This window comes from Mustela nivalis, assembly GCF_964662115.1.
Source record: "Mustela nivalis genome assembly, chromosome: 1".
NCBI classification, from domain to species: domain Eukaryota; kingdom Metazoa; phylum Chordata; class Mammalia; order Carnivora; family Mustelidae; genus Mustela; species Mustela nivalis.
This window is the reverse complement of record NC_139020.1, coordinates 94,348,820-94,368,123: the sequence shown is the minus strand read 5'-3', so window position 1 is coordinate 94,368,123 and position 19,304 is coordinate 94,348,820. Positions and strand designations below refer to the sequence as shown.

The 19,304-nt window shown below is 34.8% G+C and overlaps 1 protein-coding gene across 21 annotated transcripts in view; it reads right to left on the bottom strand.

The window, feature by feature from the left end:
- Positions 1-14,872, bottom strand: part of ECT2 (epithelial cell transforming 2) — a 63,553-nt gene extending 48,681 nt beyond the window's left edge. For 2 of the 21 annotated variants that reach the window (XM_082688780.1, XM_082688783.1), the window contains exons 1-11: positions 14,271-14,760; positions 11,015-11,166; positions 7,812-7,891; positions 7,603-7,695; positions 6,146-6,328; positions 4,810-4,899; positions 3,971-4,078; positions 2,938-3,011; positions 2,100-2,230; positions 1,804-1,919; positions 1,276-1,338 (exon numbers count right to left, since the gene is read on the bottom strand). In XM_082688780.1, coding sequence (XP_082544906.1) covers positions 1,276-1,338; positions 1,804-1,919; positions 2,100-2,230; positions 2,938-3,011; positions 3,971-4,078; positions 4,810-4,899; positions 6,146-6,328; positions 7,603-7,695; positions 7,812-7,891; positions 11,015-11,144 — 1,068 coding nt within the window. In that variant the 5' untranslated portion in view covers positions 11,145-11,166; positions 14,271-14,760. Of the gene's footprint in view, positions 1-1,275; positions 1,339-1,803; positions 1,920-2,099; positions 2,231-2,937; positions 3,012-3,970; positions 4,079-4,809; positions 4,900-6,145; positions 6,329-7,602; positions 7,696-7,811; positions 7,892-11,014; positions 11,167-14,270 lie in introns of all 21 variants that reach the window. The other 19 variants (XM_082688793.1, XM_082688792.1, XM_082688789.1 and 16 more) reach the window with 19 other exon arrangements.
- Between the last annotated feature and the right edge of the window lie 4,432 nt (positions 14,873-19,304).

Sequence of the window (19,304 nt, the reverse complement as noted above, 5' to 3'; positions counted from 1 at the left end):
AGCTCAATTTTACTTCCTTGGTTCTATACTGAGACAGGAACAAAAGAAAAATATATTTACAAGTCTAACAAAATCTGGATTCTGCACAATAATTTTACCACTCCATACTCTGCCAGGTAGTTCAGAAGAGTCATAAAACACAACAGTCCAGGGACTACTGTAATTGCCCAATCCCAAGCACCAAATTCTGTTTCTTCACAGCTCTATCACCATTCCATATTCGTCCATAAGCTTGTTTACTGTCTAGTCCCCCATTAGGCCATAAACTCCAGAGGGCAGGGACCATTCATAGTTTGTTCACTGCATCCTTAGCATTGAGCACAGTGCCTGGACATACTGCTCTCCAATATTTGCCAAATAACATTTGACTTTTTAAAGTTCTCTCCTGAAATTTTAAGCAGTTTTTAAACTTTATGGGTAAGAGCCTTATGCTGAGAACAAGAGTCAGAAGACAAGACAATATACAATAAATCCACACCTCACCTTCATTATTCCATTTAAATTAAATCTCCAACTAAAGAAAATCTTTAAGTCTGCTTCTATGACTTTATGCCACATTTTGGTGAATGATACCACTCTTCACCAATCTAGCATAAAGGTTCCATTTTCCTTGCCTACAATTTACTACTAGAGTCAGTTTTCTAATGACATCTCTTCTCTTAATATTCTTCAATGGTCCCCAATACTTAAATTCTTTAACATTATAAAAAACTCCTTAGTTCTACCTAAATCATTAGCTTTATTTGTTGGCATTCTTTCCCACACTCTTTTTCTAGAGCCATACTAAACTACCTGCTATTTCAATATACTTTCACGCTTCACACCATCTCCATCTGCTATCAAAGTTGAATGTCCTTACAAGATTAGCCTAGAAAGTTGGCTCAACATTTATTTGCTCTTTTCAGTCCTGCCTGAGTTTCTAAGTGAGGTTAGTAATTACTCAACTATAGTACATATTCTGCACTATAATTGTATTACCTATTTTTCCCTTAAGGTTCTAAATTTCTAAAGATACGATTTTATTGTTCATAATGGCATCACTAGGAAGTACCACAAAATGACATATATTAGATTAAAGTAATTCTATTGCATTAGTTTTACTTAAATCTACACAAACTGTTACTCAGTATCTAATTGTTCAATTATTCTCAAACTCTTAAACATGATATAAAAGATGACTGGTATGCCAATTCTACCTGCTCTTTTTGGATAGAAATGTTATCTTTACACAATCAAATTCACAGAACAAATGACTAATGGACAAAATAAACATACCTTTTCATATAAATACATAGTTTCTCCAGCTCGGGCATCCATTTGAATGCTCCCCCAGAACCACTAGGTAGGAGAAAAAAAAATTTAATTAAGAATTTATCTTATCAGAGAAGCGATTAGTAGTATTTTTAAAAACCCAATCTTGGAGCTTCTGGCTGACTCAGTTGGTAGAACACGCAACTCTCAATTTCAGGGTCATGAGTTCAAGTCCCACATTGGGTGTGGAGCTTACTTTAGATAAAAAATAAAATAAAAATAAAACTCTATATATTTAAAAAAAAAAAAAAAAAAAAGCCAGGGTTTGCCGGAGTGGCTCAGTGGGTTAAGCCTCTGCCTTCAGCCCAGGTCATGACCTCAGGGTCCTGGGATTGAGTCCCGAATCGGGCTCTCTGCTCAGCGGGGAGCCTGCTTCCACCCACCCTCTCTGTCTGCTTGTGACCTCTCTCTGTCTGTCTCACTCTGTGTGTCAAATAAATAAATACAATCTTAAAAAAAAAAAAAAAGCCAATCTTTTCTAGAATTACTTGCCTCTTGCTTGACCACATAAAGTTTTTTCGAAGGTTCAAATGGAAGTTCTTTTACTACATTCTCTTCAACTACAAGGTGAGTGCATCTTTCATCTCCAACGGGTAAACAGTTACCTCCTAAAGATAAATACATGCAAGCATAAATAAACCAAACTATTTATCTCCAAAGCTCAATTTTTAAAGAGGCATATTCGCCAGGAGATGATTAAACAAGAGTAAGGAAAAAAATATAACTTTTATAGTATATTCTAAAAATAATAATAAAATAAAAAATTTAAAAATTATAGTAAATTCTACCTTGCATTTTAGTCATTTCTTCCATATTGGTTTTTTCTTCATCTGAAAATCCTAAGAAACTTAAAATGCAATCTTGAAAAGGAGGAACTTTAAATTCATTTCTAAAGTCATCAACTGAAGCACAGAAATCCCTAAAAAGAAAATAGACTCTTCTAAAACCAGCTTAAATTAAATTCAGTTAAGTATATCAATTTATAAATCTATAATAATTCTCAAGGTTTTCAGGATATCTACTTATTGAAAATATTTTACATGTAGTCCAGAAATGTTCACAAAAACATCAGTTAAAAAAAAAAAAATTGGTGCATCCTTGGTCATCCCTGAAGTAACTTCTAACAAAATTCGATCACAAGTAGTCTTTACAAGATTCAAATCCTTGCTCTGTATATGAAATTTTCTCTGTATTCCAGGGGTTTTATAGTTTCATGAAATGTTAAGTAATAATGTAGTAGAAGAGCAAGGAATTTTGAAGTTGGAAAGCTTAACACGTTACAAATTGTAATCACCACTTAGAAAGTAACCAGAAAAACAGTGAAAAAAATGTAACAATTTAAATATCCAGATGCATTAAGTTTTTACCCAATAGTTTTAAAATGATAATTATAATCAAAACGATTTCACAAGGAAGAGTCTGAAGATATCACAGACTTCTTCCAACTTTCAATTTTTTATAATTTTTTTTATAACTTTGCTCCTCCTAGACTTTATTCCTTAGGCTACCTAAAGACTAAATTCATTTTGTCTATACTATCTATGAATTTAAGGGTTTGGACACTTGGGTTTATCTTCATAACATACTTAATTCAAATACTGAACTACTGAATTTCTAAACACTTACTGTTCATTCCGCCTTTCCCAAGCTTTATAAATCCATTCTGACTTCATAATTGGAGTGCCCAGACTCACAGCAATCTAAAAATACAAACATTAATTACAATAAATTTTCACCTTAAATAACTGCATTCATGGAATTTCTAAGCAATTTTATACATAGAGTTTTTTGCAGCTTTAGATCATTATTCATCTGCTTTATGACAAAATATAAAGAAAAATTAACACAAAAACTGTCTTTCAATCATACAAGTTAGGTTAAAATAATTTAGAACAAGTTCCATGATGTCCAAATCATTTCCTTATTTTAAATAAATATAACTCTGAAGCTAAGTTCATCTTTATTTTATTATAGTTCTATTTTTCCATGTTTACTTCCTTGGAAGTACTGACCCCAAAACAGGACTACAGAAGAAAATAGCTGATTAAGTCACAAAAAAATAAGATATGAATTAGAAAGTATTCCTCTCAGGAATTCAACATTACCCAAGAATTACCATTTGTTACATAAATACACTGATGGAGGGTGGAAACAAGGTGATAAATTCTTCCTAAGATATTCAAGTGCAATCTTAAACTGAGATTTTAATTCTAATTAGTTTCTCCTGTTCTTTTATAGTTTGCACTAGTTAAATCTTTCAATCATCTTATAAAAACATAGCTTTGTGCTTATTAAGACCATTTAGACAAGAGTGAAATATCTGCTCAACACTTCCCAACCCCCTTATTCACCAATGCTTATAGTAAACTTTGCTAATATTAATCAACTGTCTGAAATGTTACCCATCTATCAAACCTCCACAGTCCTACTCATTCACAAATCCTACTTATTTCAAGACCTAACTCAGGTACCATTGCTTCCTTAAAAACCTAAAAAGGGCCACGCTCCTTCGATTTAAAATTTTTACTAAATGTACATTTGCAAAAATTGAATTTCTTATCCTCAATAAACTATGGGAAAAATAGATGGGATGAAAGTGCTGTTATTAAATCCATCCCCCTCCAAAATGCTATAGTGAAATGCACCCAAGTTTACATACCCTGAATTTTTCTCCTTGTGTACAATTTGCCACCAAATGTGTAACTTTTGAATTAAAGTCTTTTCGAATAACTCCACCCATGTGATGAACCAATGTCACCAATCTGACCTCAAAAGAAAAATTAGGCAACATTAACTTTATGATTAATTTGAACAAAATTTTAAATTATGTTTAGAAGTCATTTAGGATCTACTGAATAATTTTTATTTATAAAGTACATACAAGAATTTTTATACAGTTACATATTTTATGTCAAAAAAATTCAAAATTGATTGCCTAATTGGCACAGGCAAAATTACACATAGAAATAAGCTAGTAAAGATAATTACCCAAAACTTAATTAAACAACTGGCTTTCATACAACCTAAACAGAAGACTATTTTTTTTAAACACCAGGTTATATAACACCAATATTATCCCACAGTAACAGTAATACCCCATTAGCTCCAACACAGAAAATTTTATGAATCAGAAAAGTTTCTATGAATTCTCTAGAGCAATGAACATACTTTAAGGCTGGATTTGTATAACAAAAAACTGTAATGTATTAACAAAAACTTCAAAGAATGTGGCTGATGATACTTAACAAAAAGACAATTTAAATGGATCCAATAATAATGAAGTTTTTCTCTTAATTCATATGCCTGTCAGCCTAAACAAAATGTTTTTTTACAAGGCTTCTCAGAATGTTTCTTCATAAAATTTCAAACAGTATATTCATAAATTCTCCTTCAATATGTCTAAAATAAAACCATGATATAATTAACCAAAAAAGTGTCAATTTAAATTTATTTGGCTGGGAAAAATATTCCTTGAATAGAATGTTTTAAAATACTTACTAGTTCCTCTTTTTTCCTAAATCCAGTAAAGCATAGTACTAGATTCATCATGCTTGTACAATAGAGTGGGCGACATGAAAAAGGCAAAGGCTGAAGGACACAACAATTTTAAATCTGTGAGTTTATAGTAGAGAAGAGAACACATCTTTTCAAGCTAAAACATATTCCCCCCTCTTGCCAGTCAACTTTGTCAATCCAAAGATTTCTTGCATTTTTTAATATGCAACCAAAAAAATAGCAAAAAACAGATTACAAGTTTTACAATACAAAAATCCCCCATAACTACTAACTCATATTTGACAGACATAATCTAAACACACGTAACTACTGGCAACTATTGTAAATGATTCTAATCAAAATTAAAACAGTTCAAAATATTTTATAACAAACACCATGTAAATTACACATATACTTGAACCAAATATGATTCCAATTTTTGAGCTAAAAACATGCAAATAGTAAATAACGTTAGCAGTGGAGATATATATAATGGGAAAAAAATGGTTAAAAAAATAAGTATAGTTATATAATTTCCACCATTATGCAAGTATTTCACAATTTTGACCTTGAAAGATTTACTTGGTTTTTGAAAGCAACAACCCTGAATCAAAACAGAGAATTAAAGATTATCATGCACTTTACTAAGTATCTATAACAAAAGAAGCACAAAATTGACCTAAACAATTTTAAGTTAATAAGGCAAGTTTAAGAACGGCATAATGTAGCAATAAAACCAAAGTATATAGACGAACTCTACTACAACTCTAACACTGAAATGTTACTAAAAACAAAAAAGTGGGGCCCCTGGCTGGCTTAGTTGGAAGAGCATGAGACTCCTTACCTATGGGTTGGGAGTTCAAGCCCCATATTGGGTGTAGAGATTACTTAAAGTAAATAAACGTAAATTTACAACCCAATATAAAAAAAAGCTAAAATAATTTCTTAAATTTTAAACCATGCAGTAACAAATAAAAATGAAAGTGTGTTATTTATTCTGTGGAAGAAAGTAAGTTTATATATGTATATACATTTCTGGAACCCACGTTTAACAAATTATTTCTTGCCAAGACATTTTATGTACTAAGATATTTATATATGTATATATACACACAAATATGTTAATTGTCATTATTTAACCTCCAAAAGTCTTAGATTTTCACTCCAAAAATTTACAATAGAAAGATTTTTAAAACAATATTAGAGTAGCCAATACTACCCCTGTTCTAAATCTTACATATTCCCAACAATTAACAGGACTTTTCTGCTTATGAATTTTCACAAAATTCATGAATAAAAATTTAACCTTGAAAGTCATAATAAATGTATATTTTCTTACCTCTCCTTTTTGGGCACAGTTTAAGATAACTGGTGGTCCAATAATTCTACAATCAGTCTTGTGTAATTCATCAAAAATGGAATCCTGGAAGTCCATGACTATGAATACATTTTCAAATTCTGGAGAATCCAAACTTTCAAATTCTTTCAGTGACTCCATCTTTACAAAGGGCACTTTAATTTCCTTGATTTTTTTTCAGGTGGTTATTAGAAATAAAAGTTATTTATAGATTATAAAATTAATTCATTTAACTCTAAATAACACCTAAAAATAAATTCACTATTGATACTTTTATTTTTATATTTGTAGTAAACTTTTAAATTTAAATAGTACTTTTATTGTGTAATAAGCATTATACTTAATAGTGAACAGCCTTATTTCTTTACTTATTTGTATTTTTATATAAACATATCTCCATCTATATTGATATTAAATTTTGAATATTAGTATTATAAAGGCATGCCTTTTGACATGGCTTACTCATTATAAATCATCTAGTACACATATAAAACTAAAATGATTTCTTTTAAGTATACACATTTTGATAGTAAGATGCATTAGAAAGATGTCCACTATTACTTTTTATTCTAAGAAAATGATGCCACATTTAACAGTTCTTCCTGCGTAATCAACTTCAGGATGATTTATAGAAATAAAAATAGAAAAAATACTATCGCACTTAGATCTACAAGAAGGGTGAAAATTAATTTAATCATTTCAATATATATGAAGGAAATAAGAGAAAGATCGGAAACATATAGGTAGTAGTCATGTGGCAAATGTAGACTATAAAAAAGCTAATTTACTATTTAACATTTTATAATATACAACTATGAAAAAGAATGAAAATATTTAAGTACCTACATGACTCCTATGCAAAAAGAATGGAATCATTTAAAAGAAAATTCTGAATAGCTGAGTTGTTTGGACTTTATTTGCTAGGCTGATGTAATGAGCTGAATTGTGTATCCTCAAAACTCGCATTGAAGTCCTAACCCCCGTACCTCAAGAGAGGTCTCATGACCTCATGAGACTGATTTGAATATAGGGACTTTTAAGAGGTAATTAAGGTTAAATGAGGTCACCAGGTGGGCCCTAATTCAATCTAACTGGTATACTTATGAGAAGAGGACATTTAGACACACAGAGTTATCAGGGATATGCATGCCAGAAGGGCCAAGTGAAGACATAACAAAAAAGTGGTGGCCATCTGAAAGCCAAGGAGAGAGACCCGAAGAAAAACCAAACCTGCCAACACCTTGATTTGAGACTTCTAGTCTCCAGAACTTTGAGAAAATACATTTCTGTTGTTTAAGCCACCTAATCTTGGTATTTTATTATGGCAGTCCTCACAAACTAATAGAGCTGGTATATAGGTCCCATCACCATTAAACGGAATTTAAGAACACAATCAAGAGTAGTGCAGCATGCCACATGCAATGAAGTGCTTGACCTACCATATTAACAACACTTTTTATTAATTTTTCATCCGATTTTCCAGGACAACTTTCTCTTATCTTTATAACAGGGACTTCCATTATTTTAATAGTCTGTGGAAAAGAGACTTATGTATAAGATTAAGAAAACTATAAAATTATTTAAGCACTGATGGAAGAAAAATAGCCTTCCCTAAAAAAAAAATTTTAAAAAGGCTAAAATTCCATACCTTTAAAGCTTTTATAAGTTCTTCTTGTTTTCCAGCTTCCTGAACCAATATCATTCTCGTTTCAATTTGAGGCATTTCTTCTATTAAAATTAAAAATGTTATTAAATTAGTTTATCAGATACTAATACCAAAACCAGCAGTTCCTAAAGAAGTTGATCCCATTTACAATTGCACCGAAAACCATAAGATAGGAATATATCTAACCAAAGAGGCAAAGAATCTGTACTCAGAAAACTATAGAATACTCATGAGAAAAATTGAGGAAGACACAAAGAAATGGAAAAATATTCCATGCTCATAGATTAGAAGAACAAATACTGTGAAAATGTCTATGCTACCTAGAGCTATCTACATGTTTAATGCAATCCCTATCAAAATTCCATCAATTTTTTTCCAAAGAAATGGAAAAAATAATCCTAATATTTTTATGTAACCAGAAAAGACCCCAAATAGCCAGAGGAATGTTGAAAAAGAAAACCATAGCTAGCAACATCACAATTCCAGACTTTAAGCGCTATTACAAAGCTGTAATCAAGACAGTATGGTACTGACACAAAAACAGACACACAGATCACTGGAACAGAACAGAGAGCCCAGAAACGGAACCCCAACTCTATTGTCAACTAATCTTCGACAAAGCAGGAAAGAACGTCCAATGGAAAAAAGACAGTCTCTTCTACAAATGGTGTTGGGAAAATTGGACAGCCACATGCAGAAGGTAAGGACCATTTCCTTACACCACACACAATAATAGACTCAAAATGGATGAAAGACCTCAATGTGAGAAAGGAATCCATCAAAATCCTTGAGGAGAACACAAGCAGCAACCTCTTCAACCTCAGCCACAGCAACTTCTTCCTAGAAACATCGCCAAAGGCAAGGGAAGCAAGGGCAAAAGTGAACTACTGGGACTTCATCAAGATCAAAAGCTTTTGCACAGCAAAGGAAATAGTCAACAAAACCAAAAGACAACTGACAGAATGGGAGAAGATATTTGAAAATGGCATATCAGATAAAGGGCTAGTATCCAAAATCTATAAAGAACTTATCAAACTCAACACACAAAGAACAAATTATCTAACCAAGAAATGGACAGAAGACATGAACAGATATTTCTGCAAAGACATCCAAATGGCCAACAGACACATGACAAAGTGCTCAACAACACTCAGTATCAGGGAAATACATATCAAAAGCACATTGACATACCACCTCATACCAGTCAGAATGGCTAAAATTAACAAGTCAGGAAACAACAGATGTTGGTGAGGATGTGGAGAAAGGGGAACCCTCCTCCACTATTGGTAGGAATGCAAGCTGGTGCAGCCACTCAGGAAAACAGTATAGAGGTTCTTCAAAAAGCTGAAAATAGAGCTACCTTATGAACTAGCAATTGCACTACTGGGTATTTATCCTACAGATACAAATACAATGATCCAAAGGGGCACATACACTGCAATGTTTATAGCAGCAATATCCACAATAACCCAATGAAGGAAAGGGCCCAGATGTCTATCAACAGATATACAATGGAACAGTGGAATACTATGCAGCCAAAAAAACCTTGCCTTTTGCAATGAAGTGGATGGAACTAGAGGGTATTATGCTAAGCGAAATAAGTCAATCAGAGAAAGACAATTATCATATGATCTCACTGATATGAGGAAGTTGAGAAACAAGACAGAGGATCATAGAGGAAGGGAGGGAAAAATGAAACAAGATGAAATGAGAGAGGAAGACAAACCATAAGAGACTCTTACTCTCAGTAAACAGAGGGTTGCTGAAGGGGCAGGGGGTAGAAAGGATGGGGTAGCTGGGTGATGGACATTGTGAAGGGTATGTGCTATGGTGAGTTCTGTGAATTAATGAATCACAGATCTGTACCACTGAAATAAATAGTATGTTATGTGTTAATTTAAAAAAAAAATAGTTCCTATTCCCTGTTTTGGCTATATCTGGCATATTTTTCCATCTTTGAGGAGATCATAACATTCTCTAAAACTAAAACAACTTAATTCTCAGTTTATTTTTAAAATTTGGCCATCTATCACTTTAGAGAAAGAAAAAACAAATTGCCATGGAGTATACAGTACATTAATGAGTACTCCTCGTAACCAAAAAAAGTATTCACTATTTTGCAAAGCCATCCTCTTCAACAGCTCATGCAACTTCAGGACAGACCCATTTATAAAGTAGTTAAGGGAAGAAGTGGCTTTTCACCTAGTCAGTCATAACTGGATAAATTCTAACTGTTGCAGCTGGACTGCCCTCATATATAGAAAAGGAATATTCAAAAATAAGGTGCTTTCTCCTTCAAAGCTGGGAAGCATTAATCCAAACAATAATAAAAAATCTATACAATATAAGTGGCCACTTATACAATATAAGTGGCTAAAATCAACACCACAAGAAATAACAGAGTCGGTGAGGATGTGGAGAAAAGGAACCCTCTAGTGCAGTTAGTGGGAATGCAAACTGATACAGCTGCTGTGGAAAACAGTATGGAGGTTCTTCATAAAGTTAAAGATAGAGCTACACTATGAGCCATTAATTGCACTACTGGATATTTATTCAAAGAATACAAGAATACTAATTCAAAGGGATACACACACCTATATGTTTATAGCCGCTTTATCTACAATAGCCAAATTATGGAAGCCAAGTATCTCTATCATCAATTGGTGAACAGATAAAGAAGATGTGGAATATAAATATAATTAAATATTACTCAGCCATAAAAAGAATGAAATGTTGCCATTTGCAACAACATGGATGGTATAATGCCAAGAGAACTAAGTCAGTCAGAGAAAGACAAATACCATATAATTTCACTCGTGTGTAATTTAAGAAACAAAACAAGCAAAGTGAAAAAAATAAGAGAGAGAGACAAAGAAAAAACAGACTCTTAATTATAGAAAACAAACTGATGGGGGCAGTTTAAATATGTGATGAGCCCAGGGTGATATATGGAAGTACCGAATTACTATATTATACACCTGAAACTAATATAACACTATATATTAACTAACTGAATTGAAGTAAAAACTCTAAAAAATCTACAAAGTATAAAGAGATTGTCAAAAATATTTACTCAATAACTACTGTAGCTTAACAGTATTATATAGTTAAATTCTAAATTTCTAGTCAGAAACCTTAGTATTAAAACAGTGATTTGCTGTTTTAAAGCTGATTAATAGGTTTACCTTCAACATATGAAGCAGATCCAACAAATACATTTTCCTTAGAAATTTCAGTAACTTTAGAATCAAAAATAGAGGAGTCTGCCAAGCTTGTCCTCCCAGTAGTAGATGTTAAGACACTATTGTCAGCCATTATTAGTACTCTTCTCTGTTGGCTGAAAAAAATAAAGATTGAATAAAAATACATGAGCATTGGACAAAAACATGCATTAGAGGCTCTACTTTTATATCCAGAATTTATAAAAAGCAGTATTACTCATTTTTCTTAATATTGAAGCAAAGAAATGTCATTCAACTTGAGCCTCAGTTTCCCCTTCTGTAAAATAAAGATACTACTACCTGACTGATAGGAATATAGTAAAACTAACAACGTATGAAAAGTACTCAGAACATTACCTGACATAATGAAAATTCAGAAGGTGGTCATAAATATTCTACCTCCTTCCATCTCCATCCCTTTGCCTCAACCAATCCATTCTTCTTCCTATCTTCATTTACAATATACTACCATCATCACTCAAATAATCCCTGTCAAAAACTAGATCCATCCTGACTCTTCCCTCTACTTTATTTGCCCTCCCCCAAGTTCCTACCCATCCTATCTCAAGTATTCTGGACCCTCACTGGGTTATCTCTGATTGTTAATTTATTGCCAAAACAGCTTCAAATTTTAGAAAAAGGAGCTGAGACCTGGCCCCACTTCTCTATGCTCAATGCTACAATGGCCACTTGGTCAACTACAACAGCTCCAAACAACTTTATCATCCTAAAAACAAATGTGACCATATCACTTTCCTGCTTAAACTTCCGTGAACATTCTTTCCTTTATTGTCAAGTCCAAATTCACCATCAGGTGTAGGTGTACAGTTTCATCCTAGCCTACCTCTTCAACCTCATCTCCTGTTTAATTCCCACAGTCCACATATATCCATGCTCCAGCCACAATATATTTCTCAGCATTTTTCAATCACAGATCACAATTTACTCCATACACCTAGTTACACTGAATAGTACTCAATTCTCCACCTAGCACAACTTTCAACTCCCAACCCACTGCTTTTGACTCATTCTCTGTGGATGTCTCTGTATATCTCGTGAGAGATTGCTCTCTCCTCTGTATTTTCTTATTAATTTATTATCATCTCTCCTTTAAAAGATTTAACAAGAAAATTACACATGGGTTAATGCCAATATGACTCTGGACATTTAAGGAAACCTTTTTTTTTTTTTTTTTTTTTTTTTTAAAAAGACTTCAGGACCTAAGAGTTGTAAAGCTAGGCAAACAGGAAATAAAAAGTTAAATGAATTTTCATCAATTCATATCAAGGGTATTATGTAAGCTTATTATCCTCAAGTTAATTTCCAGAATACTGGGCAAATATAAAGAGGAGGCCCTATCTTTATCTGGTACATGTCTGACCTACTTTAGCCTCCTACTTTTTTTACATTAATAAAATAAACAAATATCTTCCACCAGCTTTTTATCAAAGTAATGGTTTAAATAAACTATATGCTATGGAGAAATAGCATTTAGTAAGGTGTCATTAACATCATACCTAGATGGTGATGCTAAGTAGCATGAATATATGCACATTAATAATATCCAAAGACCTAAGCATAACTGTTAGGCTCACACTTCAAAGCCAGGAAACCCAGCTTCCTGTCTCATCTCTGCGCTCAGTTTCCACATCTAAGAAGATAGCACAACTCAAATCCAGTTGTGATGAAAACTGAATAGATGGCATCATAAGGGGGCAATTATTAACTTTCATAATATTCACAATGTGAACATTTTAAATTGTCTTACCATACATCCATAGCAATCATTATTCTAAGGCTCTCCAAAGGAATGCCCCATTAATTATTAGTAACAGTCTCTACTTAGAATCAATGACAAATTCTATCCAGTCCTTATTTTTTTTAAGTCCCTTACACTTAAAAGTTCTCAGTGAGAAAGATTCTACAAAGGCTATCACTCAACATTCCCTTAAAAGAACCTTAAAAATAGTCAAGAGATAGACCAACATAAAGAATGAAGGAGGGAGATTTTAATAATTAAAAACGCTTTATGAGTTTACATTTTCTCTTATGCCTGTTTAAAGGCCATCAAAATAGGTAATTAAAAATTAAAACTGTGTCTGATAATACTGTATATGATCAATTTATTGCTGAAATAGCTTCAAATTTTAGGAAAAAAGAGAGTTGAATGGAACGTTGATGACAACATCAGCACTCTGATTAAAAATGGAAATACAGGGCGCCTGGGTGGCTCAGTGGGTTAAGCCGCTGCCTTCGGCTGGGGTCATGATCTCAGGGTCCTCCGATCAAGTCCCGCTTCGGGCTCTCTGCTCGGCGGGGAGCCTGCATCCTCCTCTCTCTCTCTCTCTCTCTCTCTCGCTGCCTGTCTCTATGCCTACTTGTGATCTCTCTCTGTCATGTAAATGAATAAAATCTTTAAAAAAAAATGGAAATACACTCATTACTTTTTCACATTCATGTATTCTGTAAACTAGTATAAGATTAGTGTTCATAAACCTATACACCTTAATTCTCATCCAAGAACATAATTAAGCAGCTTTTGACTAAATAACTATAACACATGCCTCTTTTCATTCCAAAGAGAAATCCTTCACTTAAATATCCACTTTAGGTTTCTTTTTACTTATTTTTTTAGGTAATCATTTTTCAGAAGAGCTAAATGAAATACTGGATATGATGGTGTTGTAACTGACAACAATAACATTAGTGTTAACATTAAAAACATTATGTTAATATTTAACGCTTAATATGTGACATTGTTCTAAGTCTTTTACTTGTATTACTCTTTGAAATCATCCTAAGAGGCAGGTACTATTACTGTCTCCATGTCATAAAGAAGCCTAGAAAAGAGAGGTCAAGTAACCATCCAAGCCAGTAAAACAGGGATTCAAACCCGGGCTGATTCCAGAGGCTCCAGTTTTAGCCACAAAGCCAAATAAATCTGTACCCCGGAGGAAAGCGCAAGCGGGCGGTGGGGGGGGGGGGGGCGGTGTTAGGCGGAGGCCGGAATGCGCTGGCGTTTTTAAAAACGAAAAAGTCTACTTCCTACACAGAAGGCACCAAGAAGAATCCTAGAGCGAAACCACTAAGCCCTCTAAGATAAGCCCCCACAGGCAGCAGCTGTGGGCAGCCAGAACCGCAGGGACAAGGCGTCTCGTGGAGACCACTCTTCCCAACTCCCTCCCTTCCCCCAGACCTTCTTCCGGAAGAAATATCTCACCAGGTGAGGGATGAAGATGCCCCACGACCAGGCCTTCGGGATCCCACTGCGGTCACTGCCTAGCTGTTGGGAACGCAGTGGGGGAGTTTCCAGAGCCAGGAAGCCTGAGCAGGGGTGCTTCGGGATTCGCGGTCATCGGGGTGGGGCAGTCCGACAAGAAAAGGAGCCCAATGCTCCGGGGACGTTGGCCCACTCCCCACCTCCCCAACCCACATCCACAAAGTCCTCACCACTCTCAAAAAACGCCTCGGAAGTCCACCTGTTCAAGCACTGATTCCCCTTACTGGTACCGCCATTCCTCGCGGGTGTCAGCCACAACCAATTCAAAAAATGAGCCTCTTTCTCTAAAAGCCATGCCGATTGGCGCGTGATGTCAACCTCCTTCCCATAGGCTGCGGTCTCCAGAGGGGCGGTGATTGGCCACTGCTCTCCGCACCCTCCCCTCAGGCGCCGAAGGATTGGCTTTGCGTGTGTTTCAAATAAACCTAACGGCTCGCACGTCGGAACGTCAGGAGTCGGTAGAGAAGTACCCGGATGTGACCGGGAGGCAGTAGCGGTAGCGCCTGGTCTTCCTTGGTTGTGGCAGGTGTGTCTGTGGTTACCGCTTGTTTACTCAATAAACTTCCCATTTCCTGAGTCAAGTTTGAGTGGATTTCTCCGCCCCGCCAGCTTTTTTTTTTTTTTTTTTTTTTAAGCGTCACTAAATCCTTTAAATCAGTGCTCCCACGATGAATTTTTCTTCACTGCTTGCTGGAAGCGGAAGATTGTCCTGCCTGCGTACTTTCTGTTTTAGGAATGTTATTTAAATTTGGCTTCAGAGGCTGTGACTTTGGTGGTTGTGTTGGCCTGGAGGGGCCCCGGACAGGGGAACGCGTGGCTCTCCAGGTGTAGTTCAAATCAGCAGCCGCTTATTTAAATTCTCGTGTATGTAAACACTGCTCTGGTCGGGGGAATTGCACCGGTAATCAGAATAAATTCTTAGTGTTTCCTCGGACTTTTTTTTTTTTTTTTTTTTTTTTTTGTCTAATATAAGTTTACCTTTGAATAAATGTAAAAATATGTCAGGAGATTTTAGAATCTCTTGGAGCCAAAGTAAATTGTTTTCCTGCTGTCTCCTGCAGCCACCGTGAGATCTTTTCTTTGCTGTAAAGTCTAGCCAAGAATTTATCCTTTGTCCTGTAATTACTAAAGCTGTGGTGAAAACAATCTTTTATTTTCTTCAATTTTTAAATATAATGCCCTATAACATGGTATCTTAAAAATACTTCTCCCCCCAGGTAGGTTTTGCATAGTTCCCAACTAAGCGCTGATTTAAGTAAAAGAAGGGAAATCCGTTGCCCAAACTTAAATCCCAGTAAGAGAAGGAAAACTTGTCCTTTTGCAGTGCAGCACTTCCAACCATGTCACACAGGTGAGAATTTACAAGTTTTTCTAATTTTGTCAAGCCACCTTAGGATGACTGAAAAGTGTGTAATGTAATCCAAAAAATGAGTGACACAGTCTAGTATTACTGGTCTCCCTGTTTATAACTGAAGAATATTTGCAGTCTGCCTTTCATTATAATGCTGTGATAACCGTTAAGGCGAATGAAAAGAAAAAATAGTCATTGAAATTTCACTTTGGAATGTGCTTGCATACGTAAACCAGGGTGTGCCCAGCATTCCAAAAATTCTCACCAATGAAACACACTAAGCTACTGAAGAGAGCAGCCTATTTCCTCTGTGCACTGTTCTGTTAAACTGGCTTTGCACCCAAATCTAATGACCATGCCGTATCACCACACAAAATGTATGCTAGCCTAGCAAAAGCTATACTTGATTTCTTTTAGGGGATTTATGGCAATTTGACTAGCAGACAATACAATCTTCTATTTCATAACCATGGAATAACCTCCTTTTACATGTCCTATCCATGTGACCTCAAGCAAGTTAGTTAACCTCTCTATGCCTCAGTTTGCCCTTCTATAAAACGGTCAAATAGTACTTCAGAGTTTTGTTGTGAGGATTTAATTGATGTAATAAAAATGGGTGCCTGGCAGGTTCGGTCTGTAGATCTCAGTGTTGTGAGTCGAGGCCTCACAGTGGGCATGGAGCTATACACACACACACACACACACACATATATTTTTAACATTTATATATATTTATATACACATATATATGTAAAACATTTATATTATATTTAAAACATTACATATATACTTATAACATATTTAATATATATTTATACTTTTATAATTATATATATTTAAAACATTAAAACATATTCTGGCATATGGTAAACATGCAAGAGAATGTTAGCTGTTAAAACTATTACTATTTTTACTACTATTGTTATCTCAACTAAGGGGCCCTATAAATTGCCTGATTATCTTCTCATCCCTGACCCCAGGAGCACTGGCACCTATGCCTCCCTTTGCCCTGACCTACCCCAGCCACAAACTAGCCCCCTCTCCAAACAAGCTCCAAGCTTGATACAGCCAAGACCTCCATTGCTTTCTTTCCCTGCCAGAGGGAGGACAATTTTTCTTTTATACCAATCTATTCTTCCTTTTCTCGTTTGAGGAAATCCTGCTGTGCTCAAGCTGTCTCCTCTTGTCTCAAGACATAGCCCCTTGCTGCTGCCCTTGGCCAGGCTTTTGTCCCCTTCGAAGACAGGTCCTAGCTAAGATTCTTTATCTTAAATGTTAGCCTCTTTCTCCAGGCCCCTTCACTGGAAATACAGTTATTAAATTTATGTCAGCCTCTGTTTGTATGGGGTAGACAAATCAAAATAAGGAGAAACTTGAAATAATAAACCATTAAACAATTCTTATATATCATGCACAACTCCAAATGAACAGGTTTCAGATACGAAATACTAATTAACTGAATTTAAATGCTTCGTAGTGTATGACACATAGTAGTGTATGACATATTTTCCCCCAAGCAATAAAACAATATCTAAAGATGGGGGATAAAAATTTTGAAAGTAGAGAAAATGAAATGTAAAAGAACTACTGAGATTCGTCCTTTGGAGGATTAGCTTTCTCACCTCCATCTCCAAACTGGGTGACTCTCTTTCTTGACCTCCATAGCCTTATTCATCTTCTAGTTTTTTCCCTCTTATTCATATTTCCTCTTTTTCCTCCATTCCCGCACCCTCCATCTCCTCCTTCTTTCAAATTCTTCAGAGCAGCAAGAATGGGGAGTTAGGAAAGTTAATTTTGAGTTACAGGATATCTTTCCCCACCTCATACTCACCTTAATAAGAACAAGTAGATCTGAAAAATTATTAAATCTGTTGCAATAAATGGGCAATATCTGTTGTAATGGACTTTGATTTTATTACCTAAAGCTGTAATGAAATATATTACAATTTCTAGATTTTATTTTAAAAATGTGCAATGTTGGAATACCTGGGTGGCTCTGCCATCTGCCAACCCATCTGCCTTGGGTTCCAGTCAGGATCTCAGGGTCCTGGGATCAAGCCCTCCGTTGTTGGCTCCTCACACTCCCTGCTCAACAAGGAGGCTGCTTCTCCCTCTCCCTCAGTCTCCCCCATACCCTGCCCCTGCCCTGCTCATGCTTACTGGCTCTCTCTTCAAATAAATAAAATCTTTAAAATTTTTTAAAAATAAAGTGCTTTCATGTAAAGTGACAAAAAAAATTTTAAATGTGAAATGCTATCAACCAATAATTCTATTTTATAGTAAATTTAAATACTTCATCATAGGATTGAATGTTTTACTGTAACTAAATATTAACATTGCGATGTCACAAATTTCATGAAATTGTTTTTCTCCTTCTAGCACCATCCTTAACTCCTCAAAGTATTTTTGAAGTTTGCACCTATATATAATGCCACACGAGATACAAAGATTCAGTCCCTCTAAGAATTTATCACTTAAGGTATTTATTTCAAAAAGTTTAATGACTAGCCTTGGAATTCTGTCCTTTCTTGGAATTAATACCATTTTCCAATGGAAATGTCATATATCCAAGTAGGTTATAATGCAGCATCTTTTAAGCTGTCATCTCTGCCTATAAAAAGGCTTTAGAAATTACAATCACAGGAGCCAGAAGAAGCCATTTTAGATACCTCAGTAACCAGTAATTAGGATATGAATTGTAGCTTTATTCATATGAATCATTAGGCCATAAATCACTTACCATAGATTTCCAAGGCTATACAAATTTAGCACTTAAAGTTTCACTTGGACAAAGAGAATTAGCTTTGCTTGATGGAGCAAGAGGTTTCCAAATATGATGAGGCCATTATTTCAAATTATGTAATTTGATTAAAAAAATTTTAGATGTGGAAAAAATCTCAGCTCGTTAGTCTCATTCCTTATTTTACAGAAGAATTTTACCAAGGCCAGCACCATAGAGGTTATATTCCTTACTCAAGGTCAGGTAACTAGTTAGTGGCAAAATCAATATCAAATGTTTTATTTTCATTAAGCTATTCTGTCTTTATTAAAATATTAGTGTTTATATTTTATATCATACTTGTAGAAGTGCCAATATCTTTATTTATAATGCATATATATATGTATTTTTTTTTAACCTTTAAAATATCTTAAGATACTTTCAATTACATAAGAACCTTGTTGGTCTTGTTTATGTATGTATCTTCAGTACCTAGCAACAGTTCCTGGCATACATTAGGTTTTTCATGAATACATTGTAATTGATCCCTAAGAATACACATTGCTCTCTAATCCATTCTCCCACCTGCATTCAGAGTGACATTATGCAAATACAAACTCAGCACCACCTCTTTAAAACACTTCAGACCTACTAGGCCTGCATGTCTGACCTCTACCTACATTTCCAGCTTCAACTTACACCATGTTCACTTTCTTTGAGTTCTATACCACATTTTCTTCTCAAGGTTTTTTGCACCTACTCTTCTCTCTACCAATCCTTCTGATCCCCATTCCTTCAACCTTATTTTATAAACTTATCTCTTATTTTTACTTTTATCTAACCCATTATTTATGACAATTTTTCAGGAAAAATTCAGTGGCATATTTCCAAAATTGATAAATTT